Genomic DNA, 24,992 nt, shown 5'->3' with positions numbered 1-24,992 from the left:
ACATGGAGACAAAGATCATACATTTTGGAGAAATGTCCTCTGGGATGAAACAAAAATAGAATGGTTTGGCCATAATGACCATCGTTATGTTTGGAGGAAAAAGGGGGAGACTTGCAAGCTGAAGAACACCATCCCAACCATGATGCACGGGGGTGGCAAAATGGCTTAAGGACAACAAAGTCAAGGTATTGGAATGGCTATCACAAAGCCCTGACCTCAATCCTATAAGAAACGTTGTGGGCAGAACTGAAAAAGCGTGTGCGAGCAAGGAGGCCTACAAACCTGACTCAGTTACATCAGGCGGAATGGGCCAAAATTCACCCAACTTATTGTGGGAAGCTTGTGGAAGGCTACCCGAAACATTTGACCCAAGTTAAACAATTTAAAGGCAATGCTACCAAATACTAATTGAGTGTATGCAAACTTCTGACCCACGGGGATTGTGATGAAAGAAATAAGAGCTGAAATAAATCTCTACTATCATTCTTACATTTCACATTCTTAAAATAAAGTGGTGATCCTAACTGACTTAATTAAGGGAATTTTTACTAGGATTAATTGTCAGGAATTGTGAAAAACTGAGTTTAATGTATTTGGCTAAGGTGTATGTAAACTTCCGACTAACTATGCAAGTCAGTGAAGAACAAATTCTTATTTACAGTGACGGCCTACCCCAACCAAACCCGGATGACGCTGGGCCAATTGTGCGCCGCCCTATGGGACTCCCCATCATGGCCGGATGTGATACAGCCCTTGAGCTACCTAGCTAGCTAGACATCTGATTGAAATATCAGCGACTATTTACCAGTTGTATACTCGTTCTCCAAGAGTCAGGGGGGTTTTGTTTGGGGGATGTCTGTTGTCACGGCATGAGTTGAGGGATGTGAAAAAAATTCCCACTGTCAGCAGCGTCTCTGCCATTTGCCACTAAAAGTCTATTTTGAAGTTTGTTTCACCTCTCAGCCTATGTCGTGGTCTACTCGCATAGGTAGGCGAGATTAGAATTCAGATCAAGAAGCCTTCTGAGCGTTGATCAACACTGGGAAGGCAATAATATGTGGATAAAGGATAATTAAAATAAAAAAGGCGAGTAAATGCCATTTCACAAATGTACATTTTAGTCATTTAGCAGACACTCTTCTCCAGAGTGATGTACAGTAGTGACTGCACACATTTTAGTACTGGTCCCCAGTGGAAATCGAACCCACAACCCTGGCATTGCAAGCGCCATGCTGTACCAACTAAGCTACACAGGATTATAAAAAAATTGCGTAAACGCTATTTACCCTCCACTACGTCGCTGGATGGGTCTGGCAAAGCCATTCCTAAACATCAATATCCTGCAAGGCAGAACTGAATCTGCATTTGCCCTGCATTTTAGCTAACAATGTGATGTTTGGAGGCGCCTAGTCAGTTCTGTACCTGCCTGGCTAACACTGAACCCACACCAGCTGTGCAAGTGCGCCATCATGCATACATTTATTTTGTCCCCCTACACCAAACACGATCACAACATGCAGGTTAAAATATAAAAACAAACTGAACCAATTACATTCATTTGGGGACAGGTCGAAAAGCATGACACATGTATGGCAATTTAGCTAGTTAGCTTGCACTTGCTAGCTAATTTGTCCTATTTAGCTAGCTTGCTGTTGCTAGCTAATTTGTCCTGGGATATAAACATTGAGTTGTTATTTGACCTGAAATGCACAAGGTCCTCTACTCCGACAATTAATCCACATAAAACAGTCAACCGGCTTTTTCATCTTTGAATTTATATGGTGATTGGCATCTAAACTAATAGTATTACCACCACGACCTGCAACACAGTTCATCTTTCAATCACCCACATGGGTATAACCAATGAGGAGATGGCACGTGGGTACCTGCTTCTATAAACCAATGAGGAGATGGGAGAGGCAGGACTTGCAGCGCGATCTGCGTCAGAAATAGAAAGGACTTCTATTTTAGTCCTTGGCAACGCAGACGCTCATTGACGCGCACGAGCAGTATGGGTGCAATAATAGGCTCTATGCATTATACCGCCTCCAACGTTCTAATTTACTTCTGACCGGGTTGATGACTTCCGGAGCGAGTTCTGCTATTGGTTTTTATCATTAGCTTACTAGCTATCGTCGATGCATTTCTGACTGAAATCTGAAATCTGAAAACTGAAATCGTTCGCAATGACTACGTTTAAATTACAGCACCGCAAAGGAGGTGCTAATGAACATTGTTCAGTGCCTCTGTGTTCAGTTTCTTCCAAAAGTAATGGTATTGTGAGCTTCCATTGTTTCCCGGTCAATGTAGAGCTCAGAAAAAGGTGGTTGGTGGCAGTACGTTTTGACAACTTTACGGTCACCAAACACACAAAGGTGTGTAGAACACATTTTGTCGAAAGTGACTTAGTTGAGGGAAACATTGGGGGGGGGGGGGGGGGGGGGACAATACCTAAAAAAGGGTGTTGTTCCTACAGTCTTCACAAGAACATCAATACTTATTTTTCATAAAACCACTAAATTTGGCACCTATGCAGGGGATCAATTCAGGTGCGAGACACTTCTGCAAGTAGTGGTAAAAATTAAAAAGTGGTCAACCTTCTCTCTTATAGTTTTTGAAACCTGTAGATCTTAATATATCCTTTCAACTAGGATGTCCTCCTGTGCACAGCTGACAAAGTCACACCAGCTACAACCTGTGAGAAGGATTTGACCTTGCACCTGCCAGTAGTAAGCATGAGATCTCAACTTCAGCTCTCCATTCTGTAACTTCAGGTAAGGGCAGTCAACATAACTTGGTACATATGGGCACTTGACCTCTAAGAGTCCAACGTGTGGTCTTACACTGGGATCAAATATGATTCCATCTGGAGAGGATCCTAACCACGGAGCATTTGGGTGCACTACAAAGCCACACGGAAAGAAGTTAACATTCTTCAGTGTGCAGTACTCCTGTACAGCCACTGGCTCCATGGCTAGCCCCCTCTTCATCTCCATGGTCTGCATACACATAACACTTCCTGCAACACAGGAGCAGTGGCTTTGGACCACTATCACTGGTACGGAGTGCTTTAACACCATCTCTGAAGATAAGTGTGATGAAAGACTAAAGTGAGAATAAATAACAATAAACATAGTAGTGTCTAGTCTTCTTAACTAGGGACTCATTTAACTATACAGGAATAGATTGTGTTTCAGTAACAAAACTACCAAACACTGCATCAACAGATCTTTAGTGCTGCTTTTGATACCGTCGATCACCACATTCTTTTGGAGACATTGGAAACCCAAATTGGTCTACATGGACAGGTTCTGGCCTGGTTTAGATCTTATCTGTCGGAAAGATATCAGTTTGTCTCTGTGGATGGTTTGTCCTCTGACAAATCAACTGTAAATTCCGGTGTTCCTCAAGGTTCCGTTTTAGGACCACAATTGTTTTCAATATATATTTCACCTCTTGGGGATGTCATTCGAAAACATAATGTTAACTTTCACTGCTATGCAGATGACACACAGCTGTACATTTCAATGAAACATGGTGAAGCCCCAAAATTGCCCTCGCCAGAAGCCTGTGTTTCATACATAAGGAAGTGGATGGCTGCAAACTTTCTACTTTTAAACTCGGACAAAACAGAGATTCTTGTTCTAGGTCCCAAGAAACAAAGAGATCTTCTGTTGAATCTGACAATTAATCTTGATGGCGTTACTCTGGACCCTGATCTCTCTTTTGACCAACATATCAAGACTGTTTCAAGGACAGCTTTTTTCCATCTACGTAACATTGCAAAAATCAGAAAATGTCTGTCCACAAATGATGCAGAAAAATGAATCCATGCTTGTTACTTCTAGGTTAGACTACTGTAATGCTCTACTTTCAGGCTACCCGGATAAAGCACTAAATAAACTTCAGTTAGTGCTAAATACGGCTGCTAGAATCCGGACTGAAAAATGTGATCATATTACTCCAGTGCTAGCCTCCCTACACTGGCTTCCGGTTAAGGCAAGGGCTGATTTCAAGGTTTACTGGTAACCTACAAAGCATTACATGGGCTTGCTCCTACCCACCTTTCCGATTTGGTCCTGCCGTACATACCTACATGTACTCTACAGTCACAAGATGCAGGCCTCCTAATTGTCCCTAGAATTTCTAAGCAAACAGCTGGAGGCAGGGCTTTCTCCTATAGAGCTCCATTTTATTGGAATGGTCTGCCTACCCATGTGAGAGACGCAGACTCGGCCTCAACCTTTAAGTCTTTACTGAAGACTCATCTTTTCAGTGGGTCATATGATTGAGTGTAGTCTGGCCCAGGAGTGTGAAGGTGAACGGAAAGACTCTGGAGCAACGAACCGCCCTTGTTGTCTCTGCCTGACCGGTTCCCCTCTCTCCACTGGGATTCTCTGCCTCTAACCCTATTACAGGGGCTGAATCACTGGCGTGATTCATGCTGTCCCTAGGAGGGGTGAGTCACTTGAGTGGGTTGAGTCACTGACGTGATCTTCCTGTCTGGGTTGGGCCCCCCCCCCCCCTGGGTTGTGCCGTGGCAGAGATCTTTGTGGGCTATACTCGGCCTTGTCTCAGGATGGTAAGTTGGTGGTTGAAGATATCCCTCTAGTGGTGTGGGGGCTGTGCTTTGGCAAAGTGGGTGGGGTTATATCCTTCCTGTTTGCCCTGTCTGGGGGTATCATCGGATGGGGCCACAGTGTCTCCTGACCCCTCCTGTCTCAGCCTCCAGTATTTATGCTGCAGTAGTTTGTGTCGGGGGGCTAGGGTTAGTTTGTTATATCTGGAGTACTTCACCTGTCTTGTCCGGTGTCCTGTGTGAATTTAAGTATGCTCTCTCTAATTCTCTTTCTTTCTTTCTCTCGGAGGACCTGAGCCCTAGGACCATGCCTCAAGACTACCTGGCATGATGACTCCTTGCTGTCCCCAGTCCACCTGGCCGTGCTGCTGCTCCAGTTTCAACTGTTCTGCCTGCGGCTATGGAACCCTGACCTGTTCACCGGATGTGCTACCCGTCCCAGACCTGCTGTTTTCAACTCTCTAGAGACAGCAGGAGCGGAAGAGATAATATTAATGATCGGCTATGAAAAGCCAACTGACATTTACTCCTGAGGTGCTGACCTGTTGCACCCTCGACAACTACTGTGATTATTATTATTTGACCATGCTGGTCATTTATGAACATTTGAACATCTTGGCCATGTTCTGTTATAATCGCCACCTGGCACAGCCAGAAGAGGACTGGCCACCTCTCATAGCCTGGTTCCTCTCTAGGTTTCTTCCTAGGTTTTGGCCTTTCTATTGAGTTTTTCCTAGCCACAGTGCTTCTACACCTGCATTGCTTGCTGTTTGGGGTTTTAGGCTGGGTTTCTGTACAGCACTTTGAGATATCAGCTGGTGTAAGAAGGGCTATATAAATACATTTGATTTACCAACTAACCTGTTAAATGGGCAATTCTAAATTGGGATTGGGACCCATCATTAAAATCGATCTACTGATAAGATTAAACATTGACACCGTCTCCAACACATTTTGACCATGATGTGTTGCTATCTATAACCTTTCCCTACTCTCATGCTGTGCAGCTTCTCACTCTTCCTCATGGACCTGTGGCAGGCAGCCCTCACGGTGATCTCCCCTGTCAATGTATCTCAAATCAAATCAAATTTTATTTGTCACATACACATGGTTAGCAGATGTTAATGCGAGTGTAGTGAAATGCTTGTGCTTCTAGTTCCGACAATGCAGTAATAACCAACAAGTAATCTAACTAACAATTCCAAAACTACTGTCTTGTACACAGTGTGAGGGGATAAAGAATATGTACATAAGGATATATGAATGAGTGATGGTACAGAGCAGCATAGGCAGATACAGTAGATTGTATCGAGTACAGTATATACATATGAGATGAGTATGTAAACAAAGTGGCATAGTTAAAGTGGCTAGTGATACATGTATTACATAAGGATACAGTCGATGATATAGAGTACAGTATATACGTATGCATATGAGATTAATAATGTAGGGTAAGTAACATTATATAAGGTAGCATTGTTTAAAGTGGCTAGTGATATATTTACATCATTTCCCATCAATTCCCATTATTAAAGTGGCTGGAGTTGAGTCAGTGTCAGTGTGTTGGCAGCAGCCACTCAATGTTAGTGGTGGCTGTTTAACAGTCTGATAGCCTTGAGATGGAAGCTGTTTTTCAGTCTCTCGGTCCCAGCTTTGATGCACCTGTACTGACCTCGCCTTCTGGATGATAGCGGGGTGAACAGGCAGTGGCTCGGGTGGTTGATGTCCTTGATGATCTTTATGGCCTTCCTGTGACATCGGGTGGTGTAGGTGTCCTGGAGGGCAGGTAGTTTGCCCCCGGTGATGCGTTGTGCAGACCTCACTACCCTCTGGAGAGCCTTACGGTTGAGAGCGGAGCAGTTGCCGTACCAGGCGGTGATACAGCCCGCCAGGATGCTCTCGATTGTGCATCTGTAGAAGTTTGTGAGTGCTTTTGGTGACAAGCCGAATTTCTTCAGCCTCCTGAGGTTGAAGAGGCGCTGCTGCGCCTTCTTCACAATGCTGTCTGTGTGAGTGGACCAATTCAGTTTGTCTGTGATGTGTATGCCGAGGAACTTAAAACTTGCTACCCTCTCCACTACTGTTCCATCGATGTGGATAGGGGGGTGTTCCCTCTGCTGTTTCCTGAAGTCCACAATCATCTCCTTAGTTTTGTTGACGTTGAGTGTGAGGTTATTTTCCTGACACCACACTCCGAGGGCCCTCACCTCCTCCCTGTAGGCCGTCTCGTCGTTGTTGGTAATCAAGCCTACCACTGTTGTGTCGTCCGCAAACTTGATGATTGAGTTGGAGGCGTGCGTGGCCACGCAGTCGTGGGTGAACAGGGAGTACAGGAGAGGGCTCAGAACGCACCCTTGTGGGGCCCCAGTGTTGAGGATCAGCGGGGAGGAGATGTTGTTGCCTACCCTCACCACCTGGGGGCGGCCCGTCAGGAAGTCCAGTACCCAGTTGCACAGGGCGGGGTCGAGACCCAGGGTCTCGAGCTTGATGACGAGCTTGGAGGGTACTATGGTGTTGAATGCCGAGCTGTAGTCAATGAACAGCATTCTCACATAGGTATTCCTCTTGTCCAGATGGGTTAGGGCAGTGTGCAGTGTGGTTGAGATTGCATCGTCTGTGGACCTATTTGGGCGGTAAGCAAATTGGAGTGGGTCTAGGGTGTCAGGTAGGGTGGAGGTGATATGGTCCTTGACTAGTCTCTCAAAGCACTTCATGATGACGGAAGTGAGTGCTACGGGGCGGTAGTCGTTTAGCTCAGTTACCTTAGCTTTCTTGGGAACAGGAACAATGGTGGCCCTCTTGAAGCATGTGGGAACAGCAGACTGGTATAGGGATTGATTGAATATGTCCGTAAACACACCGGCCAGCTGGTCTGCGCATGCTCTGAGGGCGCGGCTGGGGATGCCGTCTGGGCCTGCAGCCTTGCGAGGGTTAACACGTTTAAATGTCTTACTCACCTCGGCTGCAGTGAAGGAGAGACCGCAAGTTTTCGTTGCAGGCCGTGTCAGTGGCACTGTATTGTCCTCAAAGCGGGCAAAAAAGTTATTTAGTCTGCCTGGGAGCAGGACATCCTGGTCCGTGACTGGGCTGGATTTCTTCCTGTAGTCCGTGATTGACTGTAGACCCTGCCACATGCCTCTTGTGTCTGAGCCGTTGAATTGAGATTCTACTTTGTCTCTGTACTGACGCTTAGCTTGTTTGATAGTCTTGCGGAGGGAGTAGCTGCACTGTTTGTATTCGGTCATGTTACCAGACACCTTGCCCTGATTAAAAGCAGTGGTTCGCGCTTTCAGTTTCACACGAATGCTGCCATCAATCCACGGTTTCTGGTTAGGGAATGTTTTAATCGTTGCTATGGGAACGACATCTTCAACGCACGTTCTAATGAACTCGCACACCGAATCAGCGTATTCGTCAATGTTGTTGTCTGACGCAATACGAAACATGTCCCAGTCCACGTGATGGAAGCAGTCTTGGAGTGTGGAGTCAGCTTGGTCGGACCAGCGTTGGACAGACCTCAGCGTGGGAGCCTCTTGTTTTAGTTTCTGTCTGTAGGCAGGGATCAACAAAATGGAGTCGTGGTCAGCTTTTCCGAAAGGGGGGCGGGGCAGGGCCTTATATGCGTCGCGGAAGTTAGAGTAACAATGATCCAAGGTCTTTCCACCCCTGGTTGCGCAATCGATATGCTGATAAAATTTGGGGAGTCTTGTTTTCAGATTAGCCTTGTTAAAATCCCCAGCTACAATGAATGCAGCCTCCGGATAAATGGTTTCCAGTTTGCAAAGAGTCAAATAAAGTTCATTCAGAGCCAACGATGTGTCTGCTTGGGGGGGGATATATACGGCTGTGATTATAATCGAAGAGAATTCTCTTGGTAGATAATGCGGTCTACATTTGATTGTGAGGAATTCTAAATCAGGTGAACAGAAGGATTTGAGTTCCTGTATGTTTCTTTCATCACACCATGTCACGTTAGTCATAAGGCATACGCCCCCGCCCCTCTTTTTACCAGAAAGATGTTTTTTCCTGTCTGCGCGATGCGTGGAGAAACCTGTTGGCTGCACCGCTTCGGATAGCGTCTCTCCAGTAAGCCACGTTTCCGTGAAGCAAAGAAAGTTACAGTCTCTGATGTCCCTCTGGAATGCTACCCTTGCTCGGATTTCATCAACCTTGTTGTCAAGAGACTGGACATTGGCAAGAAGAATGCTAGGGAATGGTGCACGGTGTGCCCGTCTCCGGAGTCTGACCAGAAGACCGCCTCGTTTCCCTCTTTTTCGGAGTCGTTTTTTTGGGTCGCTGCATGGGATCCACTCCGTTGTCCTGTTTGTAAGGCAGAGCACAGGATCCGCGTCGCGAAAAGCGTATTCTTGGTCGTACTGATGGTGAGTTGACGCTGATCTTATATTCAGTAGTTCTTCTCGACTGTATGTGATGAAACCTAAGATGACCTGGGGTACTAATGTAAGAAATAACACGTAAAAAAACAAAAAACTGCATAGTTTCCTAGGAACGCGAAGCGAGGCGGCCATCTCTGTCGGCGCCGGAAGTATCTTAGTTAGATACTGTGTAGAAGACATGAATAACAATTATTTTAAGCTAGCAAATATAGCTAGCAAGCAGAACTTAACCAAGCTAACGAAAATATACACATTTTCAGGTAGATTGTCAAACTTACGTCATTTTACGAAGTAACTAGCTAGCTACAGTTAGTTAAATTAGCTAGCTAATGATTGTAGCTAGCTAACGTTATATCACTGACTTGGTACTCACCTTCATAGTTGTCTATGTAACTTCCTAAATACATATTGAACCCCTTTTCATTCTTGCTAGCTGGAGTCTCGGAGGCTGATGTAACAATTCGATGTACATCATTAATATTAATTTTAGGGAAATCCTGAAGACACCTAGTAAAAAACTGGGACATAGTGGTAGTAACGTTATATCGTCGATAACAACTAGACTGACCGGAAATTGCCAAACGGATAGGAAGTGTGTTTAGAACGTTCGATCATGGAATGTGCATTAGGGCTATTGAATAACATAGATTTCTACATTTATTTTGCAGCGCACGCGACGCGAGCGGTGTAGTCAGGGTGAGGGGACAGCATAAATGTATGCACGATGAGCATGTGCACAGCCGGTTTGGGTTCGGTGTATGTGGCAGTGTGGGTAGAATGAGCGAGCTTGCCTGGCAGCCAGTGCGCAAAACACGTGAGAAAATGAAACTGTCGTCTGCCTGGAAATGTATTCGTAAAACCATTAAATTTCTAATATTTTTAGGATTAACATATTTTATCATTTTCTATTCTCTCATTTTAATTCAACTTGAGAAAATGTCTGATTTAAGGTATTCTATTACTTGGATTTCAGAGTGCCAAATCCAAGTACTTTAAGAACCTCAAGCACTTTGTGCGAACCCTGTACATTGATAAAAGTTAAAATCATAAAGTTACTGGTCCCCTCCCCATGTCAAACTCTTGGATTCAGGAGGCGGGTTTATTAAGAGGATAGGGTGTTTCACCCTAACACTCATTTTAATACATCAACGGTAACGTAATATTCCCTTACTGAATTTAAATAAGTACCGCCTTGTAACCAATCAGAGAAGGCATGTTTGCAGAGGGGCGTGGTTAATATAGCTATACTGCGGGAGTTGTCATGTCATTGCTGCTGTGAACCACATCACGAGATACCAAATGGGAGATGTATAATAAAATGCTATTTAAAATGTGGTTCGAGTTGCTTTATGCATCAACAGATTTTATTGAAAATGTATTTAACTGCATCCAAGTTTCTTGACATTGGCGTTTCAAAGAGCTGTCAGTCAAGGCAAGCACAAGAATATAAGCTCCCTGCCCACTCAGGGTCATGGCTAGTTACCAAAGCCACAGTCATAAACCCTTCCTATTTCTACAAATTCTATTCAAACGTGATTCTAAACCTAACCTTAACTACACTGCTAACCTTAGGCCTAACCATAAATTAAGGTAGTTAGCAATGAGGATTTTTTTTTACTTAAATTGAGCATTTCTATCCGTAACATTAAAAAAAATGGCTGCTATGTTTGTACCTCAAAGTGCTATTTTTACATGGGAATCAGAATGACTGTTCGGGACCTTAATGAGGATCCTGCATAAACCCAATCACGTGCAACATGGAACAGGCCCGCCTCTTTATTAGCCGAAAATTCAGCAAACTGTAGCTTTTTTGTTATCTTGCTAGCCAGCTAGCTTTTAGTAGCCATGTTTGTTTAGCGTTCGTTAGCCTCGATGTAGCAAAATAGTTATTTACTCGCTGTCAATGTACAGTTGCCCTCTGATGTAACCAAAATATGTAATGGACAAGAAAAGTACTTTTAAAAAGCATTTTGGTTGATACAACGAGGAGTTTACCATGTCGTTACCTAACCAGTTATCGAAAGCAACTGCGCCTTTTTCCCCCGCACACCCTGAGTTGAGAAGATACCCGCCCCATTTGAGTTTTGATTGGTGTAGACTTGTGGGTGTGACATACACGATTGTTTGAAAGACCTCTCTGTCAAGTTAGAGAACCCACATCTGAGCAAGCGGAGATATTCAATGCATCTAGCCTAAGAACAACCCACCACACCCCCTCGGACCATATTGCCTAAATATACTAAACATTAGGAACGTATTCCTAATATTGAGTTGCACCCCCCTCAGTGTAATGTCTGTAAAACCAAGTTTGTTGCATGATAAGATACACAAGAACATTTAGAAAGGGGTTTTTCTTCAAACATTTATTGACATGGGATTATATCAAACACATTTTTTTAAAATAACCATGTTCACAACAAAACAATGCCGACTTTTAGATACATTTTAAACAAAAGATAGCCCAAACATTCCTATTCCAGACCTGAGTTTGTGGTACCACGACAACATTAACAAGATGTGACAATAGGTACAAACCGATACAACTTTTGGAAAAGATTATGAAGTAGATGAGTAGCAGTGACTTTGCACTTGGTTGCATGTCTTCCTTCTATTTTCATATCAGTGTTATTTTGTAGTCATTCATGTTCAACAAGCATTCACACAAGACAGACTGCATACAGTTATCCATGTATCAGTCCCAGTCGATCCTTAACTAAATATAGTACGATAATATGTCTTATCTTATAATACAAAACACAGAATGGAAGCATAATGCTCTTGGTAATACAAAATACAATTTCCTCAGTTTTAACAATAAAACATCTGTTTGATTACAATCTTGCTGGGATAGAGATTCAGTGCATTTTAAAGTATATCCATGTGTTCCTCTTCATATATCATCATAAAGGCTTACCTGAGTGACAAGAATCAATGGTTGGGCTCAAGTACTGTAGAAACTGAGCAGACTGTAGAAACAGTAGAACCGTACACCTGTTCCCTTAATACATCAGTTAAAGTACTAGGAAACAGCAACCATAATGTCAACTCTTTCCATTATATACAAAACCAATCAATAGCAAAATACCACATCAAATCAGTATGCCACAGCTGTGTTACATGATTTCCAGCTGATTAATTGTCCATTGGCAGCTTATAGATTGGTTGGTTGCTAAGCAAAAGCGATGTGTGCACAACTATGGGGCAAAACAGACAGTGTTGGCTTAAATTGTTGACATGTAAACTATATTTAGTCTCCAATGTTTATTGAAAACATAAATACATTTGCACAATGAGCACTTGTCTCTCAAATACATTGTTACAGTTGTTGGTTAGCTAGCTTGTGAAGTTTAGCCATATTAGCAAAGATGTGACATCAGTCAAAACACCTAAAAACAAGACATGGTATCAAGAACAAGAAAACTAACTGAAATGAGAAGTCTCTTGTATTGGTTCTAGCCATCTGGCCATCCAGAATCACAACACACAAACTTCTGCCCCATTGAAACATGTGCATCGTTTTTGTGACGTTGTCAGCTAACCCATCCATTGGACAAAGAGAGTTCTGAAACATGTCAGAGCTAAGTTCAAGCCCATTTCCACTATCATACAATTTTAAACATGATTTAAGGAGAAAGACTATACCAGTTTGTTCATAAGCATGACAAACAGCAAGTCTGGAACATGAAGGGAAAGATTATCTTAATTGAACAGGTCATTCTCACTGAAATTAAATGTAAACAGTGATGGTTGACACAGAGGTACCGGAGATGTTATGTTAAAACCTCTAAAAAAGTCCCTCAGTTGAGCATGTGTGATCGCCACAAGCAACCACATGGTGTGATTGCCACAAGCAACCATATGGTGTGGCATGAAACCAGAAAAACAAATTATCTAAATAATATAGACAAATGATTATGCACCTTATCAAAATCTCACAAAAATACAATTTCAGTTGCATTCAAAATGTACGAGTGAAGACATCAGTTATCGTTAAAACAGTAGTGGAAGCAACACTATGAATTCTGTTCAAAGCACTAAGACAAAAATCAGTCCATTATCAAAATGTGTAGGAATATGTAGATAAGTACTGTAGTATAAACTCTGTACGTTAGTGTAATTATTTGAGTATTATGACTAACATTTTACAACCATTTAAAACAATGACTGCAACACATTCAAATCTAGAAACTAAAATACAAGCCTCAAGGAAAATAAAAAAATATATTTTTAAAGTCAACTTCATATTTGTCATGTCCAGCATCTACCCAAAATCAACATGTGAAAATGGCACATTTATGTTTGGTAAAAAAATGTAATTTAAAATTTAAAAGAGAGGAAGATAAGTTTTCCTAATTTGCACCATTGGATTTAAACCAAATACGAGTTGGCATTGCATACTCATTGGAAACACTTATATTACTCTATTTTTTTACTACAAAAAAAAAATGCACAATTTTCACATGTTGATGTAGGGGTGGTGCTAAAGATGAATATGAAGTAGAAAAACTGAAATGTTCCTTTTAAATTTCAAGTATTTTTTGCAACTTTTAACTAAATGTGAAAATATTTTGTCCACTAAAGTCATTTTACATAATTAATATATAAAGTGTTGCAAATAATGCAGAGGGGAAAAATGTACTATAATAGACAAAATGGAGGGGGGGAGATCTGATTCAGTGACTACTTTTTAAACAAAAACATTTCAAACGATGGCTTTGAAGACATGCATTCTCAAATAGACTTGTGTAAGGAGCACTCAACTATCATTCAGTTCAACAGGACACAGCAGAAAGCGCAGGGGAGGCAGTTGGCAAAATGTTCTAATTGCATTCAACACTAATAATAAATAGAACATTTAAAAACATTCTGAAAAATACTAATTGTTAGCGAGACATACACAATTTAAGAAGTGAAGCAGACAAGTTTGTTTCTTCTACTGTGCATTCAAAATTCCTTAAAACAGCCATGTTTAAAGTATCAGGTCCAGTCATTCCATGAAATTGGATTTGAGTTCATATCACAATACAAAAATGAATAACATCAAAAATAGTATTTACATTTTTTTTATAAATAAATTCCTTTTGTTTTCTTTCACACCTGTTATTGCCCCACAGATGTATTGGATATGATGATGTAACAAGGGAGAAACTTCTGTACATGCATCACTGATAAGTATGTATTGGAAGTACATTTCTTTGCTGTCAAGTTGAAAACCACAACATGATTCCTTCAAACACATAAAGGGACCCAAAGTCACAGTGCAAATGTCTTATGGAAGGATGTGGAGGCGTCTACAGATACTGTCAGTAATTCACCCCTTCATCAGGGATCATTTGGGTAAAGGGGGTAGCGGGGGTGGAGGTTCAGCAGGCAGGGGTGGCGGTCGAGAGCCCCCCCTCGACCCTCCACTGTATCTGTACTCCCCGTACTGAGACCGGTAGTCAAACATGGGAGGCTGAGCTGGTTGGACCCCCTGAGCACTCAGTAAAGAGTTCAGCATCTCAAATGTGTCCTGGTACTCATTTGACTGGCTTCCCCCGCCTGCATTGTGTCCGTTAGTGTCAGTCTTGTCCCCTTTGGAGTGAGAGAAGTTTCCCTGGTGGAGGGAGGGGAGACCCAGGGATGGGAGGATCTCAGCAGTTTGCGCCCCCAGGGAGTGTGCACTGGAGGCAGCTAACAGAGCAGGTAGCTGGTAGGCTGAGTTCCTGGAGGACTTAGAGACTTTGGACGGGTGGGATCCCTGGGACTCAGTGGAGTGTGTCCTCTTTCGAGAAGCAGAGGAGGAGCTCATTCTAGATGAGTCACTGGGGGTCTTTTTGCTACCACTTCCTCCTACAGCTCCAGCAGCACTGGCTGAGTGTTTATGTGACGAGGACGAAGAGACGGAAGCACCGCTCAAAGACGACGATGAATGATGGTGGTGGTGGTGATGGTGGTGGTGGGAGCGATCTCGATGCTTGCCCTCCCTACTCTTGCCCCCCTCCTCTCCCGAGCCTGCACTGCGTACTTTCTCAGGCACCCGGATTCTCACTTTGATGTCCTGTTCTCCTCCGGCTCCTCTGTTCCCTCCTCCACTGTGCCCCCCTCCTCCCCCAGTCCCCAGAGGGAGGCGCATCTTCAGGGAGCTGCGCTCGCCCCTCTCCTTTTCCAGGGGGATCTTGAGGATGATGGGCGAGGGGCTGCTGAGGTCAGAGGAGGCTAAGCTGGAATGGTGGGAGCTGGACTGCAGCTGATCACGGTGGTACTTCTCCTTCCTCTGATGTTGGCCTATCAGAGCTTGGGCTGCCGAGGCATACTCCCTCTTCACGCTGGCCTCCATGTTCTCAAGCTTCCTCTTCTGAGCAGCCAGGACATCAGCGTGCTTGGCCCGGTACTCACTCAGTGACACCTTGGCTGGGGCGTGCAGCTCGACGTGGTTGGGCTGGTCGGAGCCACTGCCCAGGGTCGACTTGAGCTCCAGTAGTATGGGAGCCATGGATGAAGAGGAAGGGTTGGAGAGGCTGGCCAGCGTGGTCTCAGAGGACGACATGGAGATCATGCTCATCATACAATCTGTCTGGTCCCCGTCCTCTGGCACCTTAGACTTCCCTCCCTTCACTGTCTGACCTGCCGCCTGGGACAAGAGACCATTGCGTTAAGGAACAATATAAGGAAATACCCTGAATGAAATGGAGCTATGAGGATTTAAAATCAGTGCAAGTATGTTACAAACTACAACTTACTTTCCAGTTGCGAATGCGTTTTAATCGGCTTGGTGTCTTCTCCAAGATCTGTAGGAAGTCGTGAGTGAGTTCTGTGGGTAACAAAGTATTACAAGGGGCTCTGCAATTCACTTCCTTACAATATAACCAACATCTGCAGTACATCTCAAAGCAAGTGGCTCAGCTGACAGCCATGAGTTGTTTATCATGTTACATCATCATATCCAACAAAATTAAATTCAAACATACCATCCAGCAGCTCAAGGGTGACAGTATTGTCCACATACTCCCACCAGTGCTTGCCGTCTGTGGAGACAGGGATCTCCCAGTTGGACCACTTGCAAGCCAGGTGGATGCAGACACAGGCCACTATGGGTGGGCTGTACTGCAGGCAGAATGTGGTCAGGTGTAGGCTACACAGCAGGTTGGGTCCCAGATCAACAATCCAAAGGGGGGGGGGGGGGAGAAGAAACCGATTCAGTTCCAGAATACGATGAAAAAGGACTGTGCATCTCATCAATGGGTGGTGATTTCATTCTAATACAGGTCATAAGAACATCTCCTTTTTCAGTTTAGACAATGTTGCATTGCATTTGTATTGAATTGACAAATGTAAAGCTCAAAGTTGAACACAGAGTGAACAGCATACCTGTTGGTAGCCATGAAGTATGAGGTCTGGGCCAAATCCTTACTCGCTGGGACAACAACACGAGAAACAAGAAAATACAATTAAAACCTGCTGCGTTCAAAATAATGCCATTAAATACATGCAATAAAAACACTCATAATACATTTAAATAGGTAAGAACCATTTATGCTATTTGTAAAAGTACTAGGGTTCTCAAACTTCACCAGTAGCCTAAGAAAGGGGGTTTGTTGATTCTTACCTCTGACCAGCTGGGTGCACTTGACAACATGAGTATGTGGGTGGTCAATGGTGATTTCAAAAGCTGTAATGAAGGGGGTAGAGTGGAGACAAAAGGTGTCATGAGCAACAGAATTTCTAAGAACACTCTAGAATCTTCTATCCTGATTTATGGGAACCTGAGGGTGTTAAGTCAAAATAGCTTCAGCTCAATAGTTACTGAATTTTCAGTATTCTCACTGTGCGTTAAAAGAATTCCCTGAAAACCAAAGTCTTATGAAACTACAGTAAATAGTGAATGAATGCACTGCTGTAGATCTTCAGATGACAGGCCCTGTATAAGACAAATGTAAATGAATGAGTTGAGAATTAGAGGTTTAGCATTAACATTTAAGCCAGTCATTGAGACAAGGGTTATAGGTGGTGAATGGGCATTTTACTGTGCCATCCAAATTCTATCAATACTGTACTAAATTCATTATCTCTAATGTGATTACAACCAACATATCTTCCATCACAACAATTACGTGACTCAAAAGAATGGCTTAAAGTCAAGAGGAAAAGGTAAAAGAAAGTGCTGCGCTGTAAAGTTAATGACGAAAACAGCGGGGAACCGAAAATGCAAGACAGTACTGATAAAGTGAGCATGGAAGACTAGATGTGACCTTCCAATGGAATGGGCTGCTACTCAAAGACTGCTGTAGACAAGAACAAAGAGGTTAATATTATCAGTAGGCAAGCATCACATCTCTCTGTTTTGGGATGAAATCAAAGACCCCATTCATTTGTCCATCCCAACTTACCCAGGGTCTGGAGTATAATGCTCTCAAGAATGACCAGGTCTTGGGCTTGTTGCAGGTAAGCCTGAGGTTGAGAGGACAGGCAGGAGACAGGCATTACTCACTAGGAGGCATTCTCTCACCCCTCATGTCTCACTCACACCTCTTGCTTTCCCTTTACGCAGTCTTACCTTCAAGGAGGTACAACTGCCTCAGAACACCCAATTTCTTACTTTGTAATAACAATTTAAGCACTTAAAGGAGCATGATGGTAAAGGTAAGATTGAGAAAAAGGAAAACCCCAAAGCGCAGGATAGCTTTAAAATTTCTACAGATCAAAGCAGTGAGTATGGATCAGGGGTTGGATCCGGTTAAGGGAACAGAACCGAAAACAATGGCATTTAAGGAACGGAAACAGAACCTGGAATGAAAATGATCCACTGTTCCGGAACAAAACCATTATTTTAAAAGCATGGGAACCGGTTAATAACACTATTTTATGTTCCAGGCACCTTTTTCCTAGTCCCAACAAAACGTCCATGCAACGCCCTCACTCGGTCACTCTAACTTATTCCAGTGTCTGTTTGCAACCTAAAAATCTTTGCCTGTGCCGGTTACCTGCCCTTCCCCCTCTGAAGCATAGGCTACGGTACTGACGTTAGAAGCATTATTCAGAAGATAGGGAGATAGATTTATAATTCGCTAGAGAAGAATGGATACATTTTTTTCAATGCTAGTTAAGGATACTATAGGCCTAGTTACCTTGATGGATTGGGATAGGGGGCAGCATTGGGAAGTTTGGATGAAAAGCGTGCCCAGAGTACTGCCTGTTACTCAGGCCCAGAAGCTAGAATATGCATATAATTAGTAGATTTGGATAGAAAACACTAAAGCTTCCAAAACTGTTAAAATAATGTCTGAGTATAACACAACTCATATGGCAGGCGAAAACCTGAGAACAATCCAACCAGGAAGTGGGAATTCTGAGGTTTGTAGTTTAAGTGAATGCCTATCGAATATCCAGTGTCTGTGCGGTCAGATTGCACTTCCTAAAGCTTCCAGTAGATGTCAACAGTCTTTAGAAGTTGTTTCAGGCTTCTATTGTTTAAGGGGAGAGAATAAGACCACTCAAAGCAAGTGGCTCAGCTGAAAGCCATGAGTTGTTTATCACACAACCTTCTTTCCCTTTCCTTTCTAATGAAAACAGTATTGTCCAGTTGAAACAATGAATATTTATGATAAAAACACCCCAAGGATTGATTAGAAACATTGTTTCTACGAACTTTAAATGGAACTTATGACTTTTCGCCTGGACTTCGTGCATTTGGATTACTGAACTAAATGCGCGAACAAAAATGAGGTATTTCTGTAATTTGATGTGGCTCTCTGCAATTTCACCGGATGTTTGTTTGAGACGACGCATTTCTGAACATAACGCGTCAATTTCAAATGAGGTTTTTGGACATAAAGAAGAATTTTATCGAACAAAACAAACATTTGTGTAACATGGAGTCCTGGGAGTGCCACTAGATGAAGATCAAAGGTTAGTGATTCATTTTAACGCCATTTCTCACTTTTGTGACACCTCTCCTTGGCTGGAAAATGTATTTTTTTTTGTGGCTAGGCGCTGTCCTAACAATCATATGGTGTGGTTCGCCGTAAAGTCTTTTTGAAATCGGATACTGTTTGGATTAACAAGAAGTTTCTTTAAAATGGTGTATAATACTTGTATGTTTGAGGAATGTTAAATCAGATTTCTATTTGAATTTGGCGCCCTGTAATTTCACTGGCTGTAGGCCAGGTGTTCCGCTAGCAGAACCCCCTTACCAGAAAGGTTAACCTCAGGGATAGGGGCCAGTATTTTCACATCCGGATGAAAAGTGTGCACAAAGTAAACTGCCTGCTACTCAGGCCCAGAAGCTAGGATATGCATATTATTAGTAGATTTGGATAGAAAACACTCAGGCGGGCGAAACCCCGAGCACAATCCACCCAGGGAAATGTTTTTTTTGGGGGGTCAATCTGTTTTCCATTAGTTTTCTATGGTAAGCCCTTTTTAATTAATAGGAATCTAGTTGCAGTTCCTATGGCTTCCACTAGATGTCAAGTCTTTAGAAATTGGTTGTTTTTCTTTTGAGAAATTAAGAAGTAGCCCTGTTCTTTCCATGTGTCACTCCAGGTGGACTCTAGTCTTTTGGTGCACGCTTCACTTTGTTTTCATCTGGTATTGAACACAGTTTATTCTGTGTTAAATTTTATAGATTATTTACGATACCTAAATTTGGACTAGGAACGTTGTTTGAAATGTTTGGACCAAGTTTACAGGTAACTTATTAGATACTTGGGCGAGTTGGAACCGGTGTATTTTCTGAATCAAGTGCGCCAAATGAATGGACATTTTGGGGGTATAAAGAAGGAATTTATCAAACAAAATGACAATTTGTGATGTTTCTGGGACATTTGAGTGCCAACAGAAGAAGATCTTCAAAGCTAAGGCATGAATTATATAGTTATTTCTGAGTTTTGTGTCGCACCTGGCTGGTTGAAATGTCCAAAGCATGGTCTGCTTTCGCCATAAAGCCTTTTTGAAATCTGACACTGCGTCTTGGTTAACAAGAAGTTAAGCTTTATGTTGATGTATTATACATGTATGTTTTGTAAATTTTTATTATGAGTATTTCTGTTTTTGAATTTGGAGTGCTGCAATTTCACTGGATGTTGACAAATCAATCCCGTTACCGGGATCTGAGCGGGAAGGGATCACTTAGAAGTTAAGTATTACTCTGTGGACCTAATTCAGATTATGCATAACAAGATGCCCAGCACGTCAAGCCTCCTCCACTCCCGCAAAATTTCAGTCGCACTTGCATCATAGGCTACACTTGTCTGTCCATCATGCATGTAAAGAACTAGCTTGCCCGCTCAATCTGCACTGATTGGTGAAGAAATTGAATGAGATAAGTTTAAAAAAATTGATTTCACAGGTTAAAACTTCTTGACTATACTTGAGACGCAGATGTCTCAAGTAGACACCTGGAAATGCAAATGCGCTACGCTAAATGCTAAATGTACTCGTTACAACTCAAACCTTGATCAAAATTCACAAGCAGGGTATTGAATTAAAGCTACACTCGTTGTGAACCTAGCCATCAAGTCAGATTTTTAAAATGCTTTTCGGCGAAAGCATGAGAAGGTATTATCTGATAGCATGCACCACCTGAAAATGCCTGAATGCGACGTAAACAAAGACTCTGCTTATCCGACGCAGCACAAAACGCAGAAATAAAATATAAAACATTCATTACCTTTGACGAGCTTCTTTCTTGGCACTCCTATATGCCCCATAAACATCACTATTGGGTCTTTTTTTCGTTTAAATCGGTCCATATATACCCAAAATAGCTTTGTATGGAAGCTGTGTCATTCAGAAAAAAACATTGTTTTTAAACGCTGCGTAATTTTTTTTAATTAAAAAAGTCGACGATAAACTTTCACAAAACACTTCGAAATCCTTTTGTAATCCAACTTTAGGTATTAGTAAACGTTTATAATCTATCAAAATGATTACAGGGCGATGTATATTCAATAGCTCCTCGTTTGCAAATCACTGGCTGCCCATGTCCACATTAACAACATCCGGGTGAAGACTGGAAGAAACGGATGCCAGATTGAATTAATTGTTGGAAAATCCATCTATTGAAAATGACGATGGCGACATCGTGTGGAATTTGTATGAATTGCATGCAGGTCGATATTAAATTTTGCCCTCTTTTAACAACTCATGGAAGTGACTTATGGAAATTATTTTTAGCTTTCAGAGAGCAGTTTTTCTTGCGTTTTTCAATGAAACACACGATCTGTTATAGTCACAGCCGTGATTTAACCAGTTTTAGAAACTTCAGAGTGTTTTCTATCCACACATACTAATCATATGCATATACTATATTCCTGGCATGAGTAGCAGGACGCTGAAAAGTTGCGCGATTTTTAACAGAATGTTCAAAAAAGGAAGGGGTAGACTTAAGTAAGTTAATTAACGAAAGGAACAGAAAGGTATTATATAAACCAGCACTTTTTGTGGGGTTCAAACCAGTCAGAACTTTATTTTGCTGAGACAAAAAAAGGAAGAAGTTCAGAACAAAATAATTTTGGTTCCAACCCCTGGTATGGACAGAACTGTTTACAGATCTCCCCGTCTGAAAGGAAGATGGTGAGTGTGTGGAGAATATCAACACCCTCTTTCACAACCTGTGAAAGAGAATGCATTGGAGCTATGTCTTTGTCACAAAAGATAAAGACCACTTCAAATGTTATCAAGAACTTTAAAGTCAAGTTGCATTAAATGTTATTGCTCCGTTTCTTGCCAGAACTTGTATCAAATAAAGCAATATCTAAATAATTTTTAAAAATTGTTTCATATAACACCAACAGCCTGCAAGCGGAGAAATCCATGTCAAACAGTTATGATGCAACTACCATCATGCATATTGACACAAAAGTACTTACTTTGGGTCTTTAAAAATACCAAAAAAGTTGAACACTGGATCTACACTCAATCAGTTTGTGGTCAGAGGATCACACTGCAAGTGTCATAGTGAGTTTGAAGTGGAGTGGTCAGACCATGGACACTTACATCACTGCGGACGTCTGGTGAAGGGTCCTGAGGGTTGAGGCATGCATGGGTCACCTTGATAACATGCTCCAACTTGCGGGGCTGTTCCTCAACCTTTGCAGCCAGGAACAGTGTCGCTGGAGCTATGACCTAGGGGTAAAATTTTTTTTTTTAACATTTTGTTCAAAACTGGTGTCTTGTTAGTGCTACACATTATGCATTTCACAAAAGATTGAATTAACTTTACAAGACACAATTGTGCAAGGGAGGCTCAGCGTGCAAAAGTACTTACATTTCTGTGGAACCTGGTGAAGGACTGGATCATGTAGAATCGGTGCATATACACAATAGCAGTATTAATTGTTAGCTGGGACCTGATGCATAAGGGTTAAGGATTATAACATATGATATCTCAGTGAGATTTAACTCAAAGTACATTTTGAGGAATTACAGAAATGTTATGTAACTGCAGCTACCAACTTATTTTCAACTAAACTAGCTAGTTGTGGGTGTAGCTAAGTGATCTGCTGTAACTACTCCTGATGTTGACTGGTGGTACATAGTAGGACATAACTGGCTAGCTAGAACAACATACTAGCTGGCTATAACAGCATTCTCAACCTGGTCTCAGAGTTTGTATGTAAATCCGAGTCAATCCATTTAGTATGTTACATTTGCTATGGGTGAGGTAAAACGCAAATGTCTAGCAACCCAAAGGTTGCGAGTTCGAATCTCATCACGGACAACGTCAGCAATTTAGCAACTTTAACTACTTTTTATGTTAAAGGGCTATGGGAAGGGTTAGCTAACTCCTAAACGTAAACCTAACCTAGCTAACATTAGTGAGCTAGCTAATGTAAGCCACATAGCTAGAATTCGTAACATATTGTACGTTTTGCTAAGGATTGTATTTAGTAACATATACAAAATGGATGATACATTTCGTATGGTATGTATTAATTTGTAACATATCATACTAAATTATGCTTATTGGCTTTAGTAACAGAATAATACATGCTCTGAGACCAGTTTGGCATTCTGGGTCAGAGTTTGTTGTAGTTAAGGAAGTAATTAATAAGTGGCCACGAAGAAGCCAATGACATGGTATCAGAAATAAGAAACTAACTAGCTTTAATACACAGGGGAATTTTTATCACATTGCAGCATTGGACCTCTCACCAATACCATTTATATTATGTCGTAAACGCCAGTTAACGTTCGCTTGCCCCAGGATGTTTTTAGCCTACTCGCTAGCTAGCTAGCCACTCGTAATAGCAGATAAAGACTGCCAGCTTAGCTCCCATAACAGCGCCACATATCTTTGATATCACTCTAACACTATGGCCAACAAAACCAATGCTTTTATCAAAATATAAGAACGTGTTTAATACACCTGAACCCCGTTTATAATAAATAACTGTCAAATGGCCCCTGCTCGGCTTTTGTTCTCCACAGGAAGCTTATGCCTAGGCCGCAGAGGCCTACACTAAACGTTAGCTAACTGTCTAGGCTAACTATCTAGTTGTGCTAATAGAACCCAATTCCCTAGCACTCGCGAGTCACAGCAGCAAGTCTGGGCTGCTTGTTACAAATAGCTATTAACTACGCCAGTCTGTACACACCACAGATGAATAAATAGGCTAACATGAATACAGTATCCATATAAGATAGCAACTAGCCATGCCGCCAAACCGGCATCAATCTCTATAGCTAGCCGTTAGCAGGCACAAATCGTCCCCGGCCCGACAAAAGATACACATTGAGTCGCTGTCCCATGTCCTGTAGAAGGTTCGCGGCTTGCTGTCTGTATGATAATTCCTTGTCTGGATCAAGTCCCACACGACGAGATGGGCTATTCTCGATCTGTTCTCGGGTGAAGTACCATTTGTTGTTTGTTCCAGAAGGAGAAGGGAACGAAGCCGCCATTACTGAGAAGGACAATTTTTTTAGACTCGTGGTACGTCACAGGAACTGACGTCAATGGTGTGGATGGCGTAAATGTGCCATGTGTCCCTAAACATAATTTCTAAACATCTGTGGCAAATAAACGAAACCTCTCTGGTATCCATGGCCTGACAGAAAAGTAAATGCGAAGGGCCTACAATCAGCAGACAATGGTGAGTTAATCTATAACATATTCCTGGTTTGGACGAGGGATGCAGAATATCGCCTCGTCTGGGGACTGTTTTGGATTATTGCAGGTGTGGTGTAGTCTGGTCGCTTTTACAGTCGCGGAATAATCACCCTTCGGTAGTGGATAATTCAGCCTACCAATTGAGGAGGAGCTGTGAACGTCAGACGATCATGTCCCCTATGAAGAACTCCGGGGCTGTGTGAGAATGTAGATGAACTTCAAAGGTACTCTCGCAGGTGGAATCTGAAAATCCAAGGTGTAAAAGAGGTAGAGGATATTAGAGAAGTAGTCATTAATATCCTGGGAAAAGTGGCACCATGCATCAACGACAGGCTAAGAGACGTGATTGATGTGGTACATCGATTTGGGAAACGAAGATCTGATGGACCCCCTCGCAATATCATATTGCGCTTAACTATGCGCCATTACAGGGACATCATATGGAAAATGGCCAAGGGGAACAAGTTTCTGGACGAGAAGAAACTCCACATCAAAGAAGCTCTGATACCGCAGGATCAGGCTGCCAGAGAGAAACTGTGGCCGTTTATACAGAAGGCGCGACAAGAGGGAAAGAAGGCGGGGTTCAAGGGCCCACACGCGTTTATCGAAGGACGAATGATTACTGGGTTACTCTGTTGACATTAACCAAATTGGAACTGTGAGTACTACCATGAGTACAGTTAATGCACTGCCAATTATACATGTACCGTTCGAACTACAACTGATGAACACTTGCCAAAGAAAAGGAAGTTAATAGATTTGTTATTCTGTTGACCACAGCTACCTCATCTGAGCGTAGTTTTCCGTGGAGTAATCCTCTCAAGGTTCACTGTTTGTTTTATTGTTCACATTAATACTTGTTATCTAATTTGTGTTCTTTATTTTTTAATGCAGGAGTTCGTTTTCAATCCACTCAATATCGTTA

At 42.3% G+C, this 24,992-nt stretch overlaps 1 protein-coding gene across 2 annotated transcripts; it reads right to left on the bottom strand.

Annotated features, from left to right (window-relative positions):
- Positions 1 to 11,324: 11,324 nt before the first annotated feature.
- On the bottom strand, positions 11,325 to 23,879 carry LOC139416770 (cyclin-T1-like). 2 transcript variants are annotated; one of them, XM_071165827.1, is made up of 9 exons: positions 23,690 to 23,879; positions 22,226 to 22,307; positions 21,955 to 22,083; positions 17,346 to 17,406; positions 16,565 to 16,627; positions 16,327 to 16,372; positions 15,927 to 16,090; positions 15,699 to 15,769; positions 11,325 to 15,589 (listed from the first exon to the last, which is right to left on the bottom strand). In XM_071165827.1, exons 1-9 carry the CDS (start codon positions 23,857 to 23,859, stop codon positions 14,306 to 14,308), a joined length of 2,070 nt encoding a protein of 689 aa, XP_071021928.1. In that variant the 5' UTR covers positions 23,860 to 23,879; the 3' UTR covers positions 11,325 to 14,305. The 2 variants fall into 2 exon arrangements, with proteins under 2 accessions (XP_071021928.1, XP_071021927.1); XM_071165826.1 differs by having other exon boundaries at positions 16,327 to 16,382; positions 16,566 to 16,627; positions 23,690 to 23,877.
- Positions 23,880 to 24,992: the final 1,113 nt, after the last annotated feature.

The sequence above is a fragment of the Oncorhynchus clarkii genome, chromosome 9, assembly GCF_045791955.1.
Source record: "Oncorhynchus clarkii lewisi isolate Uvic-CL-2024 chromosome 9, UVic_Ocla_1.0, whole genome shotgun sequence".
Lineage (NCBI taxonomy): Eukaryota > Metazoa > Chordata > Actinopteri > Salmoniformes > Salmonidae > Oncorhynchus > Oncorhynchus clarkii.
The sequence above is the reverse complement of the archived record's forward strand: the minus strand, read 5'-3'. Positions and strand labels throughout refer to the sequence as shown.